Here is an 18,724-nt window from a genome sequence, read left to right as displayed (position 1 = left end):
CAGCTTCAAAGACTTCTGCAGGGGCCCGTGCGCCAAAGTACTTATTTAATTTATGGTTTTTATCAGCTTCTGTCTCCTTGAACCCCAGTTGGCCTCGGTAGAAGGCAGCTCACACTAATGCTGGTTCTGCTGAAGGTTTTCTCCTGTTAAAAGGGAGTTTTCCTCTCCACTGTCACTGAATGCATGTTCAGTGCGAGGGACTGCAGAGAGTCAATGAGTCGTCGCTGGTTTTCCTTAGATAGAAATATTTTGAGGAATATGATTGTGATACCTGTATAAATAAATTGAATACTTTTCCAATTGCTGCTTTTCTCTGTGTGAGTTTCTCCAGGTTGAAATGTGAGAACACCCCTCTCAGAAAAACAGGACAGTTGAAGTCAGTTTTAAAGATGCAACTTTTATTATACCTCAACAACCCAGCCAAAATTGAAAGGATTACAAAAAATATATGAAGTTTCTAGCAGATCAGCGCTATGAACTTAAAGAAAAAATATAAAAAAAAACAGGCTTTATCAAGTGGACATACTGTAACTTTCCATAGTTTTTTTTTATTTCCAATTACATATCAAAATAAAAGAAACCAAGCAAATAATGGTTAAATGATAAAAAGAATCTTAAACATATCTTTTTTTCAAATTTCTTGGCTTTATAATTACTATATGCAAAGATCTAGGATTTTTTTTTCTCATACTAGGCAGAACATTATAATTTTTGCTTCTTTTAAAAACAGTTTTAACATTAACATTTTAACATTTAATGGCAAAAACCATACAAACATTATCCATTACCTTTAGTTAGTCTACAACATTCTACTACATGTTCTCTGAAACACAGAAAAAGTAAGGAATCAAATTTAATGCTGATATAATAAAACACTGGATATATATATATTTTCCTTAGTACCTCACTTTAATGAAACCACAATAATGTCTTGTTATAACCATCACCACAATTAATCAAGCAAAACACCAAAATATCATCTAAACCTGAAAATAACACAGATCTTAATATTTTAAGCTAATATAATGACCGAAAAACACACTCCCACCCAAGAGTTTTCCCAATACCCATAGATCACTAACATCTGAACTAAAAGCTAATAAAACTTGAAAAAAAGACATAAATTGCATAACTATACTTGGAACACATTAAAGTCCATAATGGCACCAAAAAGCAGGCACATTAACTTGTTGTTATTATGATATGAAGTCATTACAGCAAACTCGTTTTTCTATTTTTACATAAAGCAAAGCATCAAACAAAATTTGTTTAAATTTGACTCACTTTGTACTTTAAAATAGTTTTTACTTAAGGTTGACTTATCACTTATCATCCATGTTATCTTAATATGATCTGTCTTAAACCTACAAAAACCAAAGCAATCAAGTAAAAAAATATATTCAAACTATGCATCTATATGCATTTAAAACCTTTATTTAACGATTTGTATATCAATCAGATTCCTCTAAAAATCAAAAGTGCCTAATCAGTTGTATAAAGTAATAAGATAAAAAAAAAAAAACGTATTTTGAGGATTCCAGATATGTTGCCCCTTTTTCTCTCGGTACTCTGGCTTTCTTCCACAGTCCAAAATTATTACTAAGGTTTATTGGCTAATGGAAGAGGAATGGATGGATATTTTACCTGTAAAGTGGGGTATAACAACTTTTTGTTATATCTGGCCCAACGTGCATGAAAGAACTCTGTTATTTTAACTTTTCTTTGTTTCTATTTAGCAGTTTTAATCCTTCTGTACACTCTGAAGTAATATAGGCCTCAATTTGACATTAGCATTATATTTTTTTGGCTCTTGAGAGATTGCAGGCATTGACTTTTACATGTGCTGTAGAGCCTGTTAAGGTGATGATACATAATGGTGATGATCAGGCAGGTGGAAGAGTTGTGTAGTTTCTATTCTTGTTAATCAACGTCATCCTGGCTTTTACTGTAAAGGAAACACAGACAATTTGGTAAGTTAAGATGTACACAAAATACATTCTCAGTTAAAATCTAGTTTTTTGGCTAATCGCTCACAGGTGAAGACTAGTAGCCTAAGAGTGGAAATGCACATAAGTGGTAAAAGCATTGCTTTAGAGAAAAGGAAGATTACGCAATCTGTAGTAAAGGCAACAAAGATGCATAAAGCAACTATTACATTTAACAGAATTGAAAATGCTGTGCCATAAAAACAAATGTCTGTCATTCAACAATCAGGTAAAATTCTGTTTTGACATTAAGGCATTAATTCTATACTGATGCAAAGTAGACATAAACAGAAACATCAGCCGGACAATATTTTTGGCCAAGTACTTTAAAACTATCCATTTATTAAACGTAATTTAACTATTAACGGTTTATATAAGTTCGTAATGTCAGAATTGTCTACAGATATCAATATCCATGATTCTGAGACCACCTTCTTCCTATCCCTGATTGTAAATAGAGTACTTATAATATGTATTTTACGAAGTTTAGACTCCTGGCACTACCAGTGAGCCAGAACAGTTGGTAATAACCTTTCTTAATCTGAACAGTTGCCAAGATGAACAAATCAAAATGAACTATTTACAGAGTAGACACAGCCATCAAATATATCTGTAGTCTAATTTTGAATAATTATTCAAAAATGCTTTGTGTGTTTTTTGGCACTTATTAGAAAGAAGTACTGTAAATGGTTACTGGTTAGAAGTAGCTTAAATATTTTCTCAGCAAAATTACAAAGGTTTTCTTGTATACTTTATCTTTCAACTTACCTTTCTATGAAAGGACTCTGGACAATTGTTTCCTGTATGGATCATTTTGATTCTTGTAGCCCTGGTTGTTGATCCATTCCGTGATGGTGGTAAGATGATCTTTGGTCATGACACCCTTTCCTTGAAGCATGTTGTACCATTGCTGCACCATTTGTGTACTGAACTCTTGAAAACTTTTTTCAAACATGGCAGTCCGGGTTTTACTCTTCTTGTTTTTTACATTTTTGGTGTTACTCAGCTGGCATCTGAACATTGCACCAAAAGTCATGACTTTAAAGGTTCCAACAACATCATCCTTGCTTATCATGGTAGCCAAGCATGATCTCAAAGCTTTCAGCTCAAGAGAAGAAATGTCATCAATTGTATCTTTAAGGTTGCGATCAGCTGGTTGTTTCTCCAAACCAGATGCTGTGTTGGTATCTTTTCTCACTTGCAGCATTGCCATGGCTAATTTGCTATTCTTGTTCAGTTTTTTAGCTCCCACTATGCTGCTGCCTGAAGGCTGCTTATCTGCACTGACATTTTTTTCAACTGTTGGAATAACTGTTTTTTGAAAATATCCTTTGTACTGTTTAATCTTTCCAGTTACTTTCTGCAGAAACGGTTTGTTTTCTTTTATAATTCTCTCTGGTCTGCCTGCCTCTGCCATGTACCAGTCTCCTCCTCTGATTGTTTCAGTCAACTCTTTACGCTTCATGAAAGATTCCCATTGTCCAGATTGTTTCAGGAGAGTGTCGGCTTCCACAGATCTGAGACGGGTTGCCTCTGAAGCAATCTCTGAGTCAGTGGCTTTTGGTTTCATGCCTCTTGCCAAAGCATGAAAAAGAGAATTCTTTCCTTTGCTGTCTATGTTCACTGTCTTATTGTTGATTGACACATCATAATGGCCATTAGGATGTTCAGTGCCCTTAGGCCTGTAGATCAAAGTCACTGTTTCACTGACAGATTTAGTGCTTGGACTAACTTCCTGCATTTTGGTGAGTTTGCCATGCTTGTTCTCTGTAAGAATAACAACTCTTGTACCAGTAGCCTCCGACAGGACTCTGATATCAAGAAGGGTACCAGGAGTGTTCTTATTCTTGATCTTTTCAGCATGAGCTTTTGAAAGTTTACCAGCAAGTTTGGCATTTGCATTTACTGGCATGTTTGCTATGTAGCTGTTGTGTTGTCCAGCTTTAAGTTTTTCCTCTGTCCTTTCACTCTTTAAACCAGATCTGACATGTTTCTTGATAGATTCGTGTGCTTTGTTTTGTGCACGAGAAACAAGGTGACTAAAAAACTTGTTATTGAAAACATCGACCAAAGCCTCGGCCAGTAACGTGCTGAGGGTGTCAGCCAGCTCTTGCTTGAATTTGTCAACCATGTCAATTTCAGAGGAAGTTAGTTCATTTCGCTTTACTTTTTCAGTTTTGTCTTCGTTAAATGTTTTCAGTTCATTTTCAAGGTTTGAAAAGAACTTGCTGGAGAGGGTGAGCACTTCACCGATGGCATCTCTTGCCAGAATGGCATAATGGGTAGTTTGAATAGCAGTCAAAATTGTTTTCATTTTTCCATGTGTTCCTTCCTTAGCGCTGTCCAGCACCTTAATAATTGAAGATTCAAGCTTGTTTTGCCAAGTAAGGTCTGCATAAAATGGCTGTAGTGCAGACTTTCCTAACTTCTCGTAAATGGAAAGGAGATCTTTCTTACTTTTGTCATCTTCCAGGAGATATTGTAGTCGCTCTCTGTGTAGGAGGTGTGAGAGGATAACAGTATCCACTAACGCAGCCAGGGGTTCTTTTTTAAGATTGGCTTTCACGTCATTAACAACTCCCTTTGCTACCTCTGCTTTGATGCTGTTTAAAATTTCTTCAAACATTTTTTCCTCTGCTTTCTCAAGGCTATAGAACAGTGTTTCCTCAACAATCGTTTTTGCTGTATGTTTTACGGCATTCTTCAGGTTTGTTCTTGTGACAGTGCTTAAACTGTTTTTAGCTTGTTTTGAGAGAAACTTTGGCAATGCCTTCAGTTTTTTACCTACAGCTTTAATTGCTGCTTTTGCAGCTTTAAATCCTTTTGAAATTATTTTTCCAACTCCAAATGATATGATAGAAACACCAATTGAAATGGCTTTCCCAATAGCCCATTCTTTCCAGCTGAATTCTCCTGTCACCATTGCTGTAATACCTTCAATACAGTCGGATATTCCTTCAGCGATTAGTCCCATTCCAATTTGAGCCAAAGTACCAACTGTGAATACAGTGAGCAGTGTTCCTGCAATAATCTGCATTACTCCAAGCAAGAAAACCAGCAGACCTTCCCATGGGAAACGAGGTTTTTCCTCAACAGCAAAAACATATTTTAGACCACGTCTGTAAAGGTTATCAGCTTCTAATTGAAGATCTTCATCAGCATCTGACACCAAGGAGTAAACAGGAGATTTTTTGGCTTCAGCATCCCTTCCCTTGCCTTTGATTTCATCCAGCTTTTCTATAGCCTCAGAAATGTTTTTATCCAAGAACCTGTACATGTTACACTTAGTTGTTATCTGTTTTTCAAGGCTGGATGGGTCATTTTTGCTCGAGTCCACATTGACCATTTTTATGAACTGCAAACAGACCATGCATTCTTCACTCAGATACTTTAGGGATTCTTGTGCCTTTTGAAGATCTTGTTTAGCTTTTGTGAGGTAATCTCCATCAGACAGTTTTATAGTGCAATATGCATGACTGTAAAAAGCAATGGCTGCCCAAGTTTCATCTTGATTCATGGCCTTTTCAAACAGCCTAGCACCATTTGTCCAATTTTTTTCATCCAAAGAAATATTTCCAAAATCAATGTAGTGATAGATACTTGAGCAAGGTGAAGTTTTAGATGAAGACTGTTGTCTTGCTGAGGACAAATCCTTTTTCAGACTTTGCTGCAATTCATTTTTTTTCTGCTTCTCAATGTCCTCCGATTTGATTTGCAGCCATATTCCCCAGAACTCATTCATGACAGCAACAATAACTTTTCTGTCATCGCCATCTGTTTTCTTGTAAATATCATGAAGAGTCTCACAATACTCTGAAAACAGCTCCTCCCGCAGATTCATTTCAGTCACCTCATTCATCATATAGTCTATCTTTTCTACAGCAAGTCTGTCCCTTGCGCTCTTGGCCTCCTCCAGAGATGTTGCTGTGCTGAAATCATGTGGCAGGTGTTCACTGCATGTGACAATCTGAGCAGATCCAGGTTTTCCTTTGCGTGCTGTTCGACCAAAAGCCTGGAGTTCTACTCTGGTGTTTTCAGAAAGGAAGGACAGAACAACAAATAATCCTCCATTTCTATTTACCTGTTTGGAGACTTTAATGTCAGTGCCACGTCCAGCAAGGTTTGTGGCAACAATAACATCACCAGGAACAAGCTCCTTTTCTATTTTACTCAAACTGTCTTTGTCACTGCGGCAGTAAAGGATGATTTCACCAGGGATGGTGCTTTTCAGTTCTTCATAAATCTCTTTGGCTTTGTTGATGGTTTCACAGATCACCAGGGCAGCTCTTCCCTCTCTGTATGAGTTTGGGGAAATTTGAGACATTACAACTTGTTTTATCTCTGATTTCCACTCTTTAGAAGTTGTTTTCAGAATTCCTTTGACCTCATACAGTTTCTTTCTGTTGAATGTTGGCATTCTACATGCAGACAGGTTTGGATAAAGATCCTGCAGAAATAGAATGTCCTTTTCACTTCCAAGTGTCCCTGTGGTTCCATATATCTTACCCTGGTACTTTTGAAAAAAGGCAATATTAGAAATGTAGTTTGTCACTGCTGAAATTGTGCTCAGCTTTATTTGGTGCTTAATCTCCACAAACTGTTGCAGGCCATCACCCCATTTCTTATTCAGTTCAATAATACCAGTAGATCTGAAGTCCACTGGACAGATGTTATCATTTTCTACCACATAGTCTTGTCCCTCCCTGAGCTGCTTAGCCAGAAAGGCATTCTCTACCCACAACGGCATTTTCTTTTCAATGAGATCCCTCAAAAAACCAGGAATGTTAATTTTCTCTATATTGTTTGGGCATGGAGTGTATTGAATCTTCTCAGAGATAAATTCTGCAATGGGCTTGATGAGAACTTCTTCTGAGTCATAGAGAGGACAACACAATCCTTCATCTAAGACAAGGAACTTTAGGTCTGGAATTTGATTTGTGTTGTATGGACTGAGTTTTTTCAGACAGAGCAGTCCCTCATTATTTAATGTGTAAATGGTGAAACCATATGGAACATAGTCCTCCATTTCTTGAAAAACTTTTATCATTGCATCCTGATTCACAATTTTCAGCTTTTTAAGAATATCGTCCTTGCCACCTTTATGGATATCATCTGTAAATCCCTGTGGCACAGAGTTGCTTTCCTCAGCAATACGTAAAATGTCCATTGGATCTTCAATTTCAGTTTCTTCTGTGTTGATTGAATCAAAGATGGCCCTAAAGAATGATGCAGGAGGACCTTGAACAAATGACTGGTGTCCCGAAGACAGGAATCCATACTGCTGGACATGGCCCCAGATCATGGCCAGAACAGAGTTTATATGCTCCATGGAGACCATGGGGCTGGATAGGTAAGTCAGCTGCACTCCCTGATCCAGCAGTAGAGAATCCACTTCATCAATAATGATGCACTGAAAGCTGCGATTGGGCCTCACATCTTTCATCTCAAATATCTGGCGAAGGTGATCAGCAGCAAAGGCTTCGATTGTCCCATAGACAATGTCCATCTGATAGCACTCTTTTCGTTTGCTGTCTTCAGTTTTATTTGTGTTTGTGTCAACTGTAATGCCAAAGTATTCATAGAAGTTGCTAAATTCTGCAGCATCTCTTTGACATAAAACAGATGAGCTTGACACCACATCTACCTTTTCACCCTTGAACACACGGAGTGCTGCAAACATTGCTATGACACAAGACTTTCCTTCTCCAGTTCCCATTTCTAGGAGCGTTCCAGTGTTGGACAAGGCCAAGAGGCACCAGCTTATCATCTGATTGATTCTTGGCCACCATTTCCCTTTGGCAATTTTCAGGTTGATGACATTACATAAGACTGCCAATACCTCCTTAAGATCTACTGTTTCCATGCTTTGACTGAGTTGCTTAGCTTTTTTTATGTCATTGTGCTTTTCTATTTCTCCAGTGTTGATCAGGTCTGTTACATAAGAAACAATTTCATATGATTTAGTCAGCGTTTCCTCATCAATATCTTTCTTCTGCCTTAGTTCATCAAAAAGGATGTCGATGCTTTTGATTTTCTCATCTCCAAGACTTTTTTCTAAATTCTGAATCAGATTCTCTGTTTTGCTTGCCTTTAACAGACTAATGACAGTTTGGTTGTTCTCATCTGTCCATTTGGAAGATACCTGATATGTTTCCATTAAATGTAAAATCTTCATGATGGACACACAGCCCTCATTATGATGGTGCCCAATTAATGCTCCAAGGAGGGTTAGGAGTTCCAGTGGTGACCAGAGATTTTTTTGTCCCAGGTTTGAAACCATCTGCAAGACTTCTTTGGTTTGTTTATTTAAGTCTTTAATTTGCTCTGAAGCAACCAATATACTGTCGAAGCACCATTTTTCAGCAGAAGACGTAATTCTTTTGTTAGCTTCTTTTTCATTGGTAACCGCTTGCAGCAGATTCTCAAGAAAAGTTAGACTATACAACTCTTTAGGAAGAAGTTCCTTTCCAATCATTTTCTCAAGGATGTTGGATATTTTTTCCTTGGTGCTTGTACCTTCTTTTAAGTTTGACTGTAGGGCTTGAAAAACAGCCCTGATAAAACCGGCTCTCTGCTCCAAGTCTTCTGTGTAGAATTTTCCTGCCAGTGTTTGTAGAACTTTGGCAGCAGAAGAAAGGGAATCAATATCCTTGAGCCTTGGCAGATCCAGAGTATGTGATGCAACTATACATTTTTCCTCAATGATGAATATCCTTGCAAGGTGAGGGATTTGTGATGAAATGACCTCTTTCCAGTATAGAACGTAGTCAGACACAAAGTCTTTAAGTGTACCATAGATGACATCAGCCTCAAATATCTCCTTTAAAGGGTAATCATTCTCTTTCCTGATGTTTGTTCTGACAGAAATGTTAAGGCTCTTGTAAAAGTCATACCACTCTTTAGCTTGGTCTTCACTATCACTTTCAGAGTTCATTATAATGTTAATTTTTTTTCCCCATGTAGAAATGTGTAGCAGCAAACATGGCAATGACACATGGGTCCTCTTCATCAGAAACCAGCTGTGGTACTGAATTTTTCCCAGTTAGGACCAACACACACCACTGCACCATGTGTTTCATTGTAGGATACCAGCCTTTGATGTCAAAAACTGCTCTGCAGAGCTGAGACAGGCAGGTCTGTAAATTCTTTGTTTCAAATTCCTCAAGTTTGAAAGATCCTATGGTAGCATTTTCTGAAAACAGAAGAGCAGCACCTGAGACTACGGTTTTTATTTCATTAATCTTGGCATCATCCAACTTCTGTGACAATTTAATGTTGGCCAGAGCGACATCTAGATTGCTTTCGTCTTTCTTTTTGAGAATGTCATGGAAATCCTGATAGAAACTTTCTGAATTAGCACCTTCAAGAGCCTGAATGAGTGAGGATCCAGAATCATCTGTCCAGCTTGGTGATACATCATAAACTTCAACCAAAGTTAGCACTTTAGCTGTTAAAACATCCTCTGTGATTTTCAATGACATAGCTTTTAGCAGATTTACTGCCTCCATTGGTGTCCATTGGTCTCTTTCGACAAGTCCAAGAATCAAGTCAGTTGATGCATAGTGGCTCTCTTTGTCATTCAGGTTGACTAAAGAGGACATTAGAAGTTTCAAACACTGGATTTCCATTTTTAAAATAAAAGTAGATGTTTTGCTAACTGTATTATGCAAGGACACAATGAGGAGGCTCAGGAACTCAATGGGAAAAAGATGCTTCATCGTGAGCTCTTCTTTACCCCATTGTTTTGCTATTATGACTGCATCAGCATCAGACCTGTCATTTTCACTGATGTAGTGCATTAGAGTGACGTACAAAGCTTGAGTCAATGCTAGAGTCTCAGATATGCTGCATGCTGATTGGCTGATGGCCCCAACCAAAGACTGCACATGATTTGACATATTTTGTCGAGAAACATCCTCTGGTACTTCCACATACAGCGCACAAAGCTCTGTGATGTAAACCTGAGTGTGCTGCAAAGTGCTGCTGGATGGGGGATCCTTTATCCATTCATCAAACAGAAAATCGTCAAGAGCTGACAGGATCTTCCCTAACAGGTCAGCTTTTGGGGTGGTGAGACTGAGATCTGAAGCATCAATGTTACATTTGAGGGAAAGGATTTCTACAAACTCATCTTTCCCATTAAAGGATTTATAGTCCCTCTCAAATTCATCCAAATGCCCAATCAGAACATTATGTTTGGACTGATGTTCTTGTCTGCTTCTCTGTTGTTTCTCGTACTGCTCTGTAGCTCGTTCCCTTGATTCCTGTACTCTTTGACTCATCTCTTCTTTCTGTCTTTCCTCTTCTCTCCTTTTTTGTTCTTCTTGTCTTCTTCTCTCCTCCTCTGCCCTTTTTTGCTCCTCCTCCCTTCTCCTTTGCTCCTCTTCCTTTCTCCTTTCTTCCTCCTGTCTTTTTCTCTCCTCTTCTCTCCTACGTTCTTCTTCTCTCCTCTGTTCCTCTCTCCTTCTTTCTTCCTCTCTCCTTCTTTTTTCTTCCTCTTCCCTTCTACGCTCATCATCTCTGATTGCCTTATAAAAGCAATCTGAGCACTGATATTGGTTGTCATACCCAACTCGTCTGTAGTATTCCCCTCCATTGAACACATGAACATGTTGCCCATGTATTGTATCTTGTCTTAAATGGTCAAAGGACCTACACGGAGGCAAGACTCTGTTGCACCTAATGCATCTCAGGCTGTTGCCCATGTTCGCTTCTGATGGTACATTTCCCATTTTTGTAATATATTTCAAACTTATACAGCAGTCTGATTGTGCAATAGGTGTCTACCTGAAAGATAAGAAAAGAACAAATTCGATATTTTTAGAAATTATTATTCTTGCTGTTTTTCAAGAAAAGAAAGTGTACTCTATCTATAAAGTTCAGATAAATTACACATCAACTTTCTAAGATTATGGTATTAAACAACCAATTAAACAGGATAGTTTTTACTTCAAATCACCCTTTCTTATTGAATTTGGTGTTTCATGAAGAAGTATTAGATTTCCAATTTTGTTTTAACTATCCATCTGATGATATAAAATAGCACTATATTGGCAGCATTTCTACAAAGTGGAAAGCTGCAAGGGTTTGTTTTAAAGAGATGTCCCAGCTCTGAACCCAAACAATGTTTCATTCCAGGACTTTTGTGCAAGTTAGTAGAGGAATTTGAATTGTAAGACGACGAGTACAACTAATTAGAGTATGAGCAATTAAGAATTTACAAAATTATAATTTAGTTAAATAAAATATTGATTTCAGTGATTGCCTCAAAGTGTTAACCTGGCGTAAGCTATTTGGATATGTGTAGATAAATTTGAATTCTTTACTGTATCAATTTGGAAAGGATCCTGTAGAAAATGTTTGCAAAAGTGAAGGATATTTAGTACAATTCTTGGAGCTGATTGGGTACATGTCTATGGAGCATAAATCGGTCTAAATTTTCACAAATACACATATGTGATTCATACATGCACAGAACAAGATCAACAGAGGACCAGAACTATTCACACAAGCACACAAGATACACACATGCACTACACAAGATTCACCAAAGTATTTCTGATCCATAAACAATTATGTATTAAATTACAAAGTACCAGTAGTCTTTAAACCTCACTGCATTTTAGTGTGGATTTTTGAGACTCTCCTGACCTTGATACACAAATGCATTTTTTCCCAGGGGATGGTTTGCCTCCAATCACAAAGCTCCATTGATAAGCCAGTCACAAGAAACTACTCCACGTGATATGACTTACCCCCCAGATTCCACATCCCCCTTCCGCACATATGTTAATCAATAAGAACTGTGCCACATTCACCAGTACTGCTTTTCGAATGTCACCGTCCACATATGTCTTCTCCGTCCTTCACCATCGAAATACGGAGCTGAGCTATTTTTTGCTCCGCTACGGTCTGGCCAGGTCAAGATCCAATCGCACCAAACAGGAAAAAGAACGTTGAGAAGACACGGTTTGTGAAATTAAAATATGGTAAGGACATCGGTAACTACAAATTAGAGCATTATTATACGTTCCCAAAAACTAATGTTTAGTTTAGTTAAATTATTGGATGCAAACTATTGGTACCTCAACATACCAGGAAGCAGATTACTCATCTCCATCAAAATATTTAATCATTAAATCCAGTCACAACAGCTTCAAAGACTGCCTCTCACAACTTCAAAACAAACTTCTTATCTCAAGCATGGACCAAGGGATGCAGAGTTTGTAGAACAAACCAGTTTTGTAAGATTATTCCTATTACAAGGTAGCCTGACGTAGTCCTACTCAATTCTAGTCAGAATATGAGTCTGATACTGCTCCATAGAGCTGTAATTATGGGGCGTGTTTCGAACGAACCAGGAAAAAAATGCCTCTGCACTCAATTGGATAGACCTACAACCAATAAGAGCAACGGAGTGCGGACGTATGTTAAGCGAGGCATAGTTGTTGTCAACAAAAATCAAAGCCTGCAGTTTCACGCCTAGAATAAGAAGATGAGCCTTGATCGCGTTTCTCTGTTCCTCTTTTAATATTAATTTGCTGTCGATATCTTCTAGAACAGACCTAATAGCAGAATCTACTCACCTCAACTCTCCAGCGGCAGCCATTGTTGTTGTCACCCAAGCGCGCTTTGGTGACGTGGTTGATTACGTTACTGTTGATCATCTGTCCATCATCGTATAAAGCCCGCCCTGACAATTTGATTGGCCCGCCAGATATTGTGTGAGCATACTCGCGCTACTATTAAGCAATGCCAGACCGAACTTCCCGACCTCAAACGTTGTGGGCGAGACAAAGTTCGGAATGGCACCCAGGCTAATTACAAAGACCCACAACGAAAAAGAAAAATGTTTGGACAGAAACGTGTGTGATTGATGCTGATGGTGAGTTTTAATGATGTCATGTTAATTTGAGCATTCATTACTGCATGTTTTTCTCCTACGAATTAAATAATAATATAGCGCATGCTGTCCTCAAGCTCTGAGGAAGTCGGAGCGGAGAAAGACGGGAGGAACCGAGAAGGATGTATGCTTTGCTTTGTGCACGCTATCTGGAACAGAGTGGGGCAGAGCGGAGGATGTGGGATCTGGGGATAGTCGTCCCACATGGAGTACTTTCTTGTTATTGGCTCACACAAGGGAGCTTTGTGATTGGTGGCAAACTATCCCCTGTTTAAAACAATGCATTTGTGTATCGTCAGGGCAGTCTCAAAAATCCACACAAATGCATTGAAGTTTAAAGACTACTGGTACTATGAAATTTAATTTATAATTGTTTATGGACCAGAAATATTTTGGCGAATCTTCCTCTGTACATGTGTGGATCTTGTGTGGTTGCATGAATCATGCTGTGCAGTTGTCGATCTTTTGCTGCGTGTGTGTTGATTTTTTTGTGCTTGTGTGAATCTTTCTGTGCATGTGTGGATCTTGTAATGTGCATGTATGAATCACATATGTGTATTTGTGAAAACTGAAACCGATTTAGCTTCATACAGGGCTCCCATGTTGAGTTTTTAGCCAATCACAGCCAAAGTAGCATGTTACGACGCGGGACATTCTTGGTTTAGTTCACAGAGTTAACTGGTAATTCCAACCAAAATCTGCGTCCTTTTACTAATTTTAAAAAAAGAAGAAAGATTATTCCAGTTATTTGATTTGCTTCTGCCTTCCAGCTCTAGTTGACGCGTTCTCTTCATACACATCACTGCATTTCATTTACCCATAACATTTCTGTGTTAAGGCTAAAGGCGTCTGTTTTCTTCTGGCAAGATTATTTTTGGTAGTTTATAAATTTACAAATCCTGCACGATTTATTTTTCTTGCAAGGTAATCAAAGTGTTGCTCAACAAAATTTTAATTTAGGACCCCCATCAGGCTTCTTTAATTGTGTTATTTACTGATATATGCATATGTATATATACAGGCTGCATGGTGAAGCAGTGGCTAGCACTGTTGCCTTGCAGCAGGAAGGTTCTGGGTTTGATTTCTGGCCCGGGGTCTTTCTGCATGGAGTTTGCATATTCTTACCCAAATTGACTTTACTTATGTGTGAGTGTGTTTGTGTGCATGGTTGTGTGTCTTTGTCTGTCTTTGCATTGCCCTGTAACAGACTGCATGCTGTTCTGGGTGTACCCCACCTCTCGCCCGTACATAGACACCGGCCCCACAGCGACCCTGACAAGGACTAAGCAGGAGAAAATGGAAGGATAGATGAATGTATATTCAAATCGAATGTCATGATTTCCAATTTTATTTATTATTATAAATAAATATTATAAATTAAATGTATCATTTAAATTTATTTTAATGGCATCTGGTTTTTTTCTGTTTTTAATGGAAGGATATGTAAACATTCAAGGACACTATTTTCCTTTTTTCAAAGCTCATACTTGATATAGCTTGATATAACACAGCTATCAAAAGTAACTATGATTACAATCTCATAATGTGAGTTCAGTTATTTTCAACAAAAGTATAAAAAAGGTAATATACATAGGGGGGTCTACAGAGTGAAAGAGGGAAGAGGTAGATCATTATAGAAAAAAGAGTGAAGAAGGAAAGTAGGTCTAAAAAAATCATGAAGAGATTTATATAACTGATACTTAGCAAATAAATATGTCAAAGATACCAATTTGTGTCTGAATAATTTCAACTGGTCCTGATTTTTTCTTTTCGGCACTATCTGTGTAAACCTAAGCTTTCTGACTGTTTTGGGGGTAACAACCAATAATTTTACCCTTTTGGGAGACTGAAATACATGGAACACATTACAGTAGAATTTAATGAGGGTGAGTTTCATTTCTGTCCTGGATTGGATCCACAAGTCCACCAAACTAATGGCAACTAAATTAATGACCGGCCAACTTATGTAGACCTGTACCACCTCATCTTTTTTTGCAAGAACCTCTCCTGCTCATGGTCCATCAGATTTAAGTAAATGTGTATTGTAAATGTTTTGGGCTTTTATTCAGAAACAGCAGCATATAAAATGTGTAAGTTTATGGATGAATTGCCTGAGGAAACAGCAACACAAATGCTAGGTAAAAGAGGAACCTAATCTTGCAAAGGTATTCACATTTTATGGGAGATACTTTTTCTGAAGGGCACTCTGCAAAGGTTTTATGATTTTCCAAAATAAATATTAAAGTAAGGCACAGTTTAACTGTTTAAGAACAAAACTTTTGTAGGAATAAATGCACAGAAAAAAAAAAAAAAAACATTTTTTACAGGATGCTTGTTGCTGTATATCATTTGTTACATGATTAGACTGTCTCAACCCTAAAGAAAATGTATATTTTGTATTAATGAAAATAATCTATATAGGATGCACCTGTGTGATTAAACAATGTTTTGAGAAAGTATACAATCTAATTATTTTCCAAACTTAAGGTTTGAATGGGAACACATTCCTAAGCCAGTTTTTTATACAAAGAGTGTTAAAAAAGGCAATGTAGGCATTTGTAATTATCCTAAAGAGAGGTGGAGCTGTAGGCTGAGAAGCCAAATATGGGGAAGCATGGGTGTGTGTGTGTGTGTGCTCCTTTCATGGCATAAGAGTGAAAACCATTTTTTTTTTATTAACTATCAAACTGAGGACCGGTTGTTGTATAGTGAGAACATTTGCCTGGTCTTCACAAGTTTGTTTTCACAGGTATGCAATGGTAACAGTTAAGTTTAGGGCTATTACCAGGTTTTGGTCCTCACTATATATAGCAAGACGAGAATGTTTGTTTTCCCTCTGAAGCTGTATAAGAAGGAGCTATAATAGTGCGGTGGTCTGTATTGATTTGGGCCTGATTGTAAAAAAGTATTCACATGTCAAGCTAAGCCTGTGTTGATTAGAGTGCATCTTAAGGAAGCTCAGCATTGCTGGGTAATGTGACCACAATAGACTTCAAAAGCTAAAAAGGTGCTAAACAAATTTGCACTTACCAGTAGTTGTGTTGGCTCAGAAAGGACACTTAGTCACAAAAGTGCAGTGTGACTGTAATGATGACAGAAGCCACTTTGGAGAACAAGCTAAAACAAGAGAGCATGTATGTCAGCATATGTAGATATGTGTGACAGCTCTCCAAGATGAAACACAGTTAATATGACAACTTTATCTGTGCATAATCCTCAAACAGACTGCAACTATCTAACTCTCTGAACAGCTCTGTGACTAAGATTGACATTGGTATCCTCTATCTGGAAATGAAGACAAAAGCAAACTTTTGTGATTAACAGAAACCCAAATGAGAGACACCTGAATGGCAAGACTAACAAAACTGTAAGTGGTGGACAACTTTATTGTTATTATCATTGAACATTTTATAATGGAAAAGTGATTAATTAGAGAGAAAACTAATGATAGCGATTTTTAAAGAATAAATTAAAAGAGGAAAAGTTTAGGGAATAGTGCAGCAATCTGTATGGATATGAACCTTATTGCAATTAAGTATTTATATGATAAACTACGTAAGCCCTTATTGATCAGATGGTTTCCTAAGCAAACACAGCATTGCTTGGTGATCTGACCAAAATATACTTCACACTGGAGCTATGAGACTTGAGGCAATCTTTGTCCTAAGTACTCGTCTATATCTCTTTTGCAGGCCTGCATCTCCAGGTGGAAAATAAATATGCACTTACCAGTAGTTGCGATGTCTCAGGAAGGAAGAGTGCAGTCTGGCTGTAGCAAGGAATGCAGCCACTTTGGAGCACCAACTAAAATAAGAAAAAAAGGTTAATCAGCACAGAAAGATATCTGAATGACAATTTTCTTCTTAAACTTACTATATATTGTCACAACTTGTTGGTCTGTCAACGATAAGGTAATCTCATAACAGCTTAGATTTTTACATCACCTTCAGCTGAAGTCACAACTCATGAACTTGAACACATCTGGGGATGCATATGAGGTGCATGACTCAGTCCAAAGTTCCTCGAAGCCAATATTTAAGGTGAGCCCGGTGTCGCCACGCCTCTCAAGTCAAGGAGGTATAGTTGCACAATATTCAGACTGCAAATAATAAACTCTCTGAACAGCTTTGTGATTCATAACTTGCTGCAAAGACTTGATAAAAAACTTTGATAAAGTGAAGTTAAAAAAAAAAAAAAACAAGAAAAAGGGAATGTGACGGGGATACTGTGCAAAAGAAGTGTTGAAGGTAGTTTTTAATACTATCAGAACAGCTTGTGATTGTTACCTGTCAGGACATGAAGGAATCAATGGTTTTACATTAAAGGTCAATAGCTTTAAGGTATTGTGGAGGATTTTGTCAATTTTTTTTAAAAGATCCACCCTTTCCACTTGTAAAAAAAATAAGTGTGCAAGAGCATGCGCGTTGTTTAAAAGCTGTTGTTCTCATAGATGCTGGTAAAGATTCTTAGACATCCAGCTCATAGTCATTAAAAAAAAAAATCTACTAGACTTTGTTTCCAGGTTTGAAGACATTTTGCTTCCCATCCAGGAAGCTTCTCCATTCAAAGTGTCAGAAATTGAGTTGAGTTAAAGCCTTTATAGAGTGGACATAATTAAAGCCTTGTTTTAGCTTAGAAACATGCAAATTGTACCTGACAAGTAAATCCATCCATTTGGAATGGGGGTCATTTTGTTTCTTTGTTAGCCTGTAATACCCAAAGCCTGTCTACTGTATTTCTCTGAAAGGGGGTCGTTAAAGGGAATTGATGGCAAGGTACTCTGGTCTCCTGTAATGGGGTGTGGGTTGCGATTATAGCGGGAAGGAATTAACTCATTCACCGAATTGTACAACCCCTCTGTTTAAGGTTTGTTTTTCTTTCTTTGTTTCCTTCACACCCCTCTCAAACCACCTATCGTCTTTGAGAGGAAAGAAACAAAACAACCCCCATTCCAAAGGGGCGGACCCGCTCGTCAGGTTCAATTTAAATGTTTCTAAGCCAAAACAAGGCTTTGCTTTGGTCCACTTTATAAAGCCTTGAACTCAGTGCTATTTTTGACATTTTGAATTGAAAAAGCTTCCTGGATTGGAGGCAAAACATCTTCAAACTTGGAAACAAAGTCCAGTGAATTGTTTTGTTACTGTTTTGGAATGTTCTCAAAGCTCATACAAGCTTACTGTGCCCAAACATCTGTCCTAACCCCTAAATTCCTCAATCACTATATAGAGCGCGGACTATGTAGTAGACATTATAGAAAACTCAGTTAACTGATAATTGGGACAGATGATCACTGCTTTTTGCTCCGTTTGTCTCGTAACTCCGTAGTTGCCGCTGACGGGTAGCAACTGCGGGCTGTTGTGAAAGCAAATCCCATAATGCTTTGCGAGGAAAGCCCTCCATGCAAAGCATTCCGGGACATATCTGCCTCTTCTGAGAGCCTCTTCTCATACATTTCACAGACTTGTTTTCTCTTCCCTCGGCCATTTTCAAACAACTGTGCTGAGAAAGGTGAGCTTCAATGACTGTCTGAAACTGTAGCTCACCACAGATATATACGCCTTAAAGTGTGCATGCACAGAAAAATGTAGCTAACAGGCCTTACGTAAACATATCACCCGAATGATTGACAATAAGGAGGACCACTCATTTAGATGATCCACCCAAATAAACAATCGTCCTTTATACCTTTAAGGCAGGTCAAAATCCTAGCCAATGTTTTTTTTATTTTTTTTTATTAAAGTCAAGGTCTTATGTTAGGAAAACAGTAGTTTATGCCCCCCATGGCCTCAAAAAGGCACCACAAAATTCAGAAAAAAAGATAATCCAAAGTAATTAT

The 18,724-nt window shown here is 37.9% G+C and overlaps 1 protein-coding gene across 3 annotated transcripts; it reads right to left on the bottom strand.

Annotated features, from left to right (window-relative positions):
* Positions 1–377: 377 nt before the first annotated feature.
* Positions 378–16,956, bottom strand: LOC119790461. 3 transcript variants are annotated; one of them, XR_005281721.1, is made up of 4 exons: positions 16,833–16,956; positions 16,618–16,692; positions 15,919–16,005; positions 378–1,945 (listed from the first exon to the last, which is right to left on the bottom strand). XR_005281721.1 is itself a non-coding variant. In XM_038295989.1 (2 exons), exon 1 carries the CDS (start codon positions 8,992–8,994, stop codon positions 2,758–2,760), a length of 6,237 nt encoding a protein of 2,078 aa, XP_038151917.1. In that variant the 5' UTR covers positions 8,995–10,356; the 3' UTR covers positions 378–1,945; positions 2,754–2,757. The 3 variants fall into 3 exon arrangements, 1 of the variants encoding a protein (XP_038151917.1); XR_005281720.1 differs by lacking the exon at positions 378–1,945 and adding an exon at positions 10,396–10,772 and having other exon boundaries at positions 16,833–16,951; XM_038295989.1 differs by lacking the exons at positions 15,919–16,005; positions 16,618–16,692; positions 16,833–16,956 and adding an exon at positions 2,754–10,356.
* Positions 16,957–18,724: the final 1,768 nt, after the last annotated feature.

This window comes from Cyprinodon tularosa, unplaced genomic scaffold (genome assembly GCF_016077235.1).
Source record: "Cyprinodon tularosa strain WSP-4 unplaced genomic scaffold, ASM1607723v1 ctg364, whole genome shotgun sequence".
NCBI classification, from domain to species: Eukaryota; Metazoa; Chordata; class Actinopteri; order Cyprinodontiformes; family Cyprinodontidae; genus Cyprinodon; species Cyprinodon tularosa.
Note: the sequence above shows the minus strand (reverse complement) of the source record. Positions and strands in the feature narration are given on the sequence as shown.

Coding starts and splice junctions, on each gene's coding strand:
- LOC119790461 (XM_038295989.1), bottom strand. CDS start 8,994: ATGAAGAGGACCCATGTGTCATTGCCATGTTTGCTGCTACACATTTCT.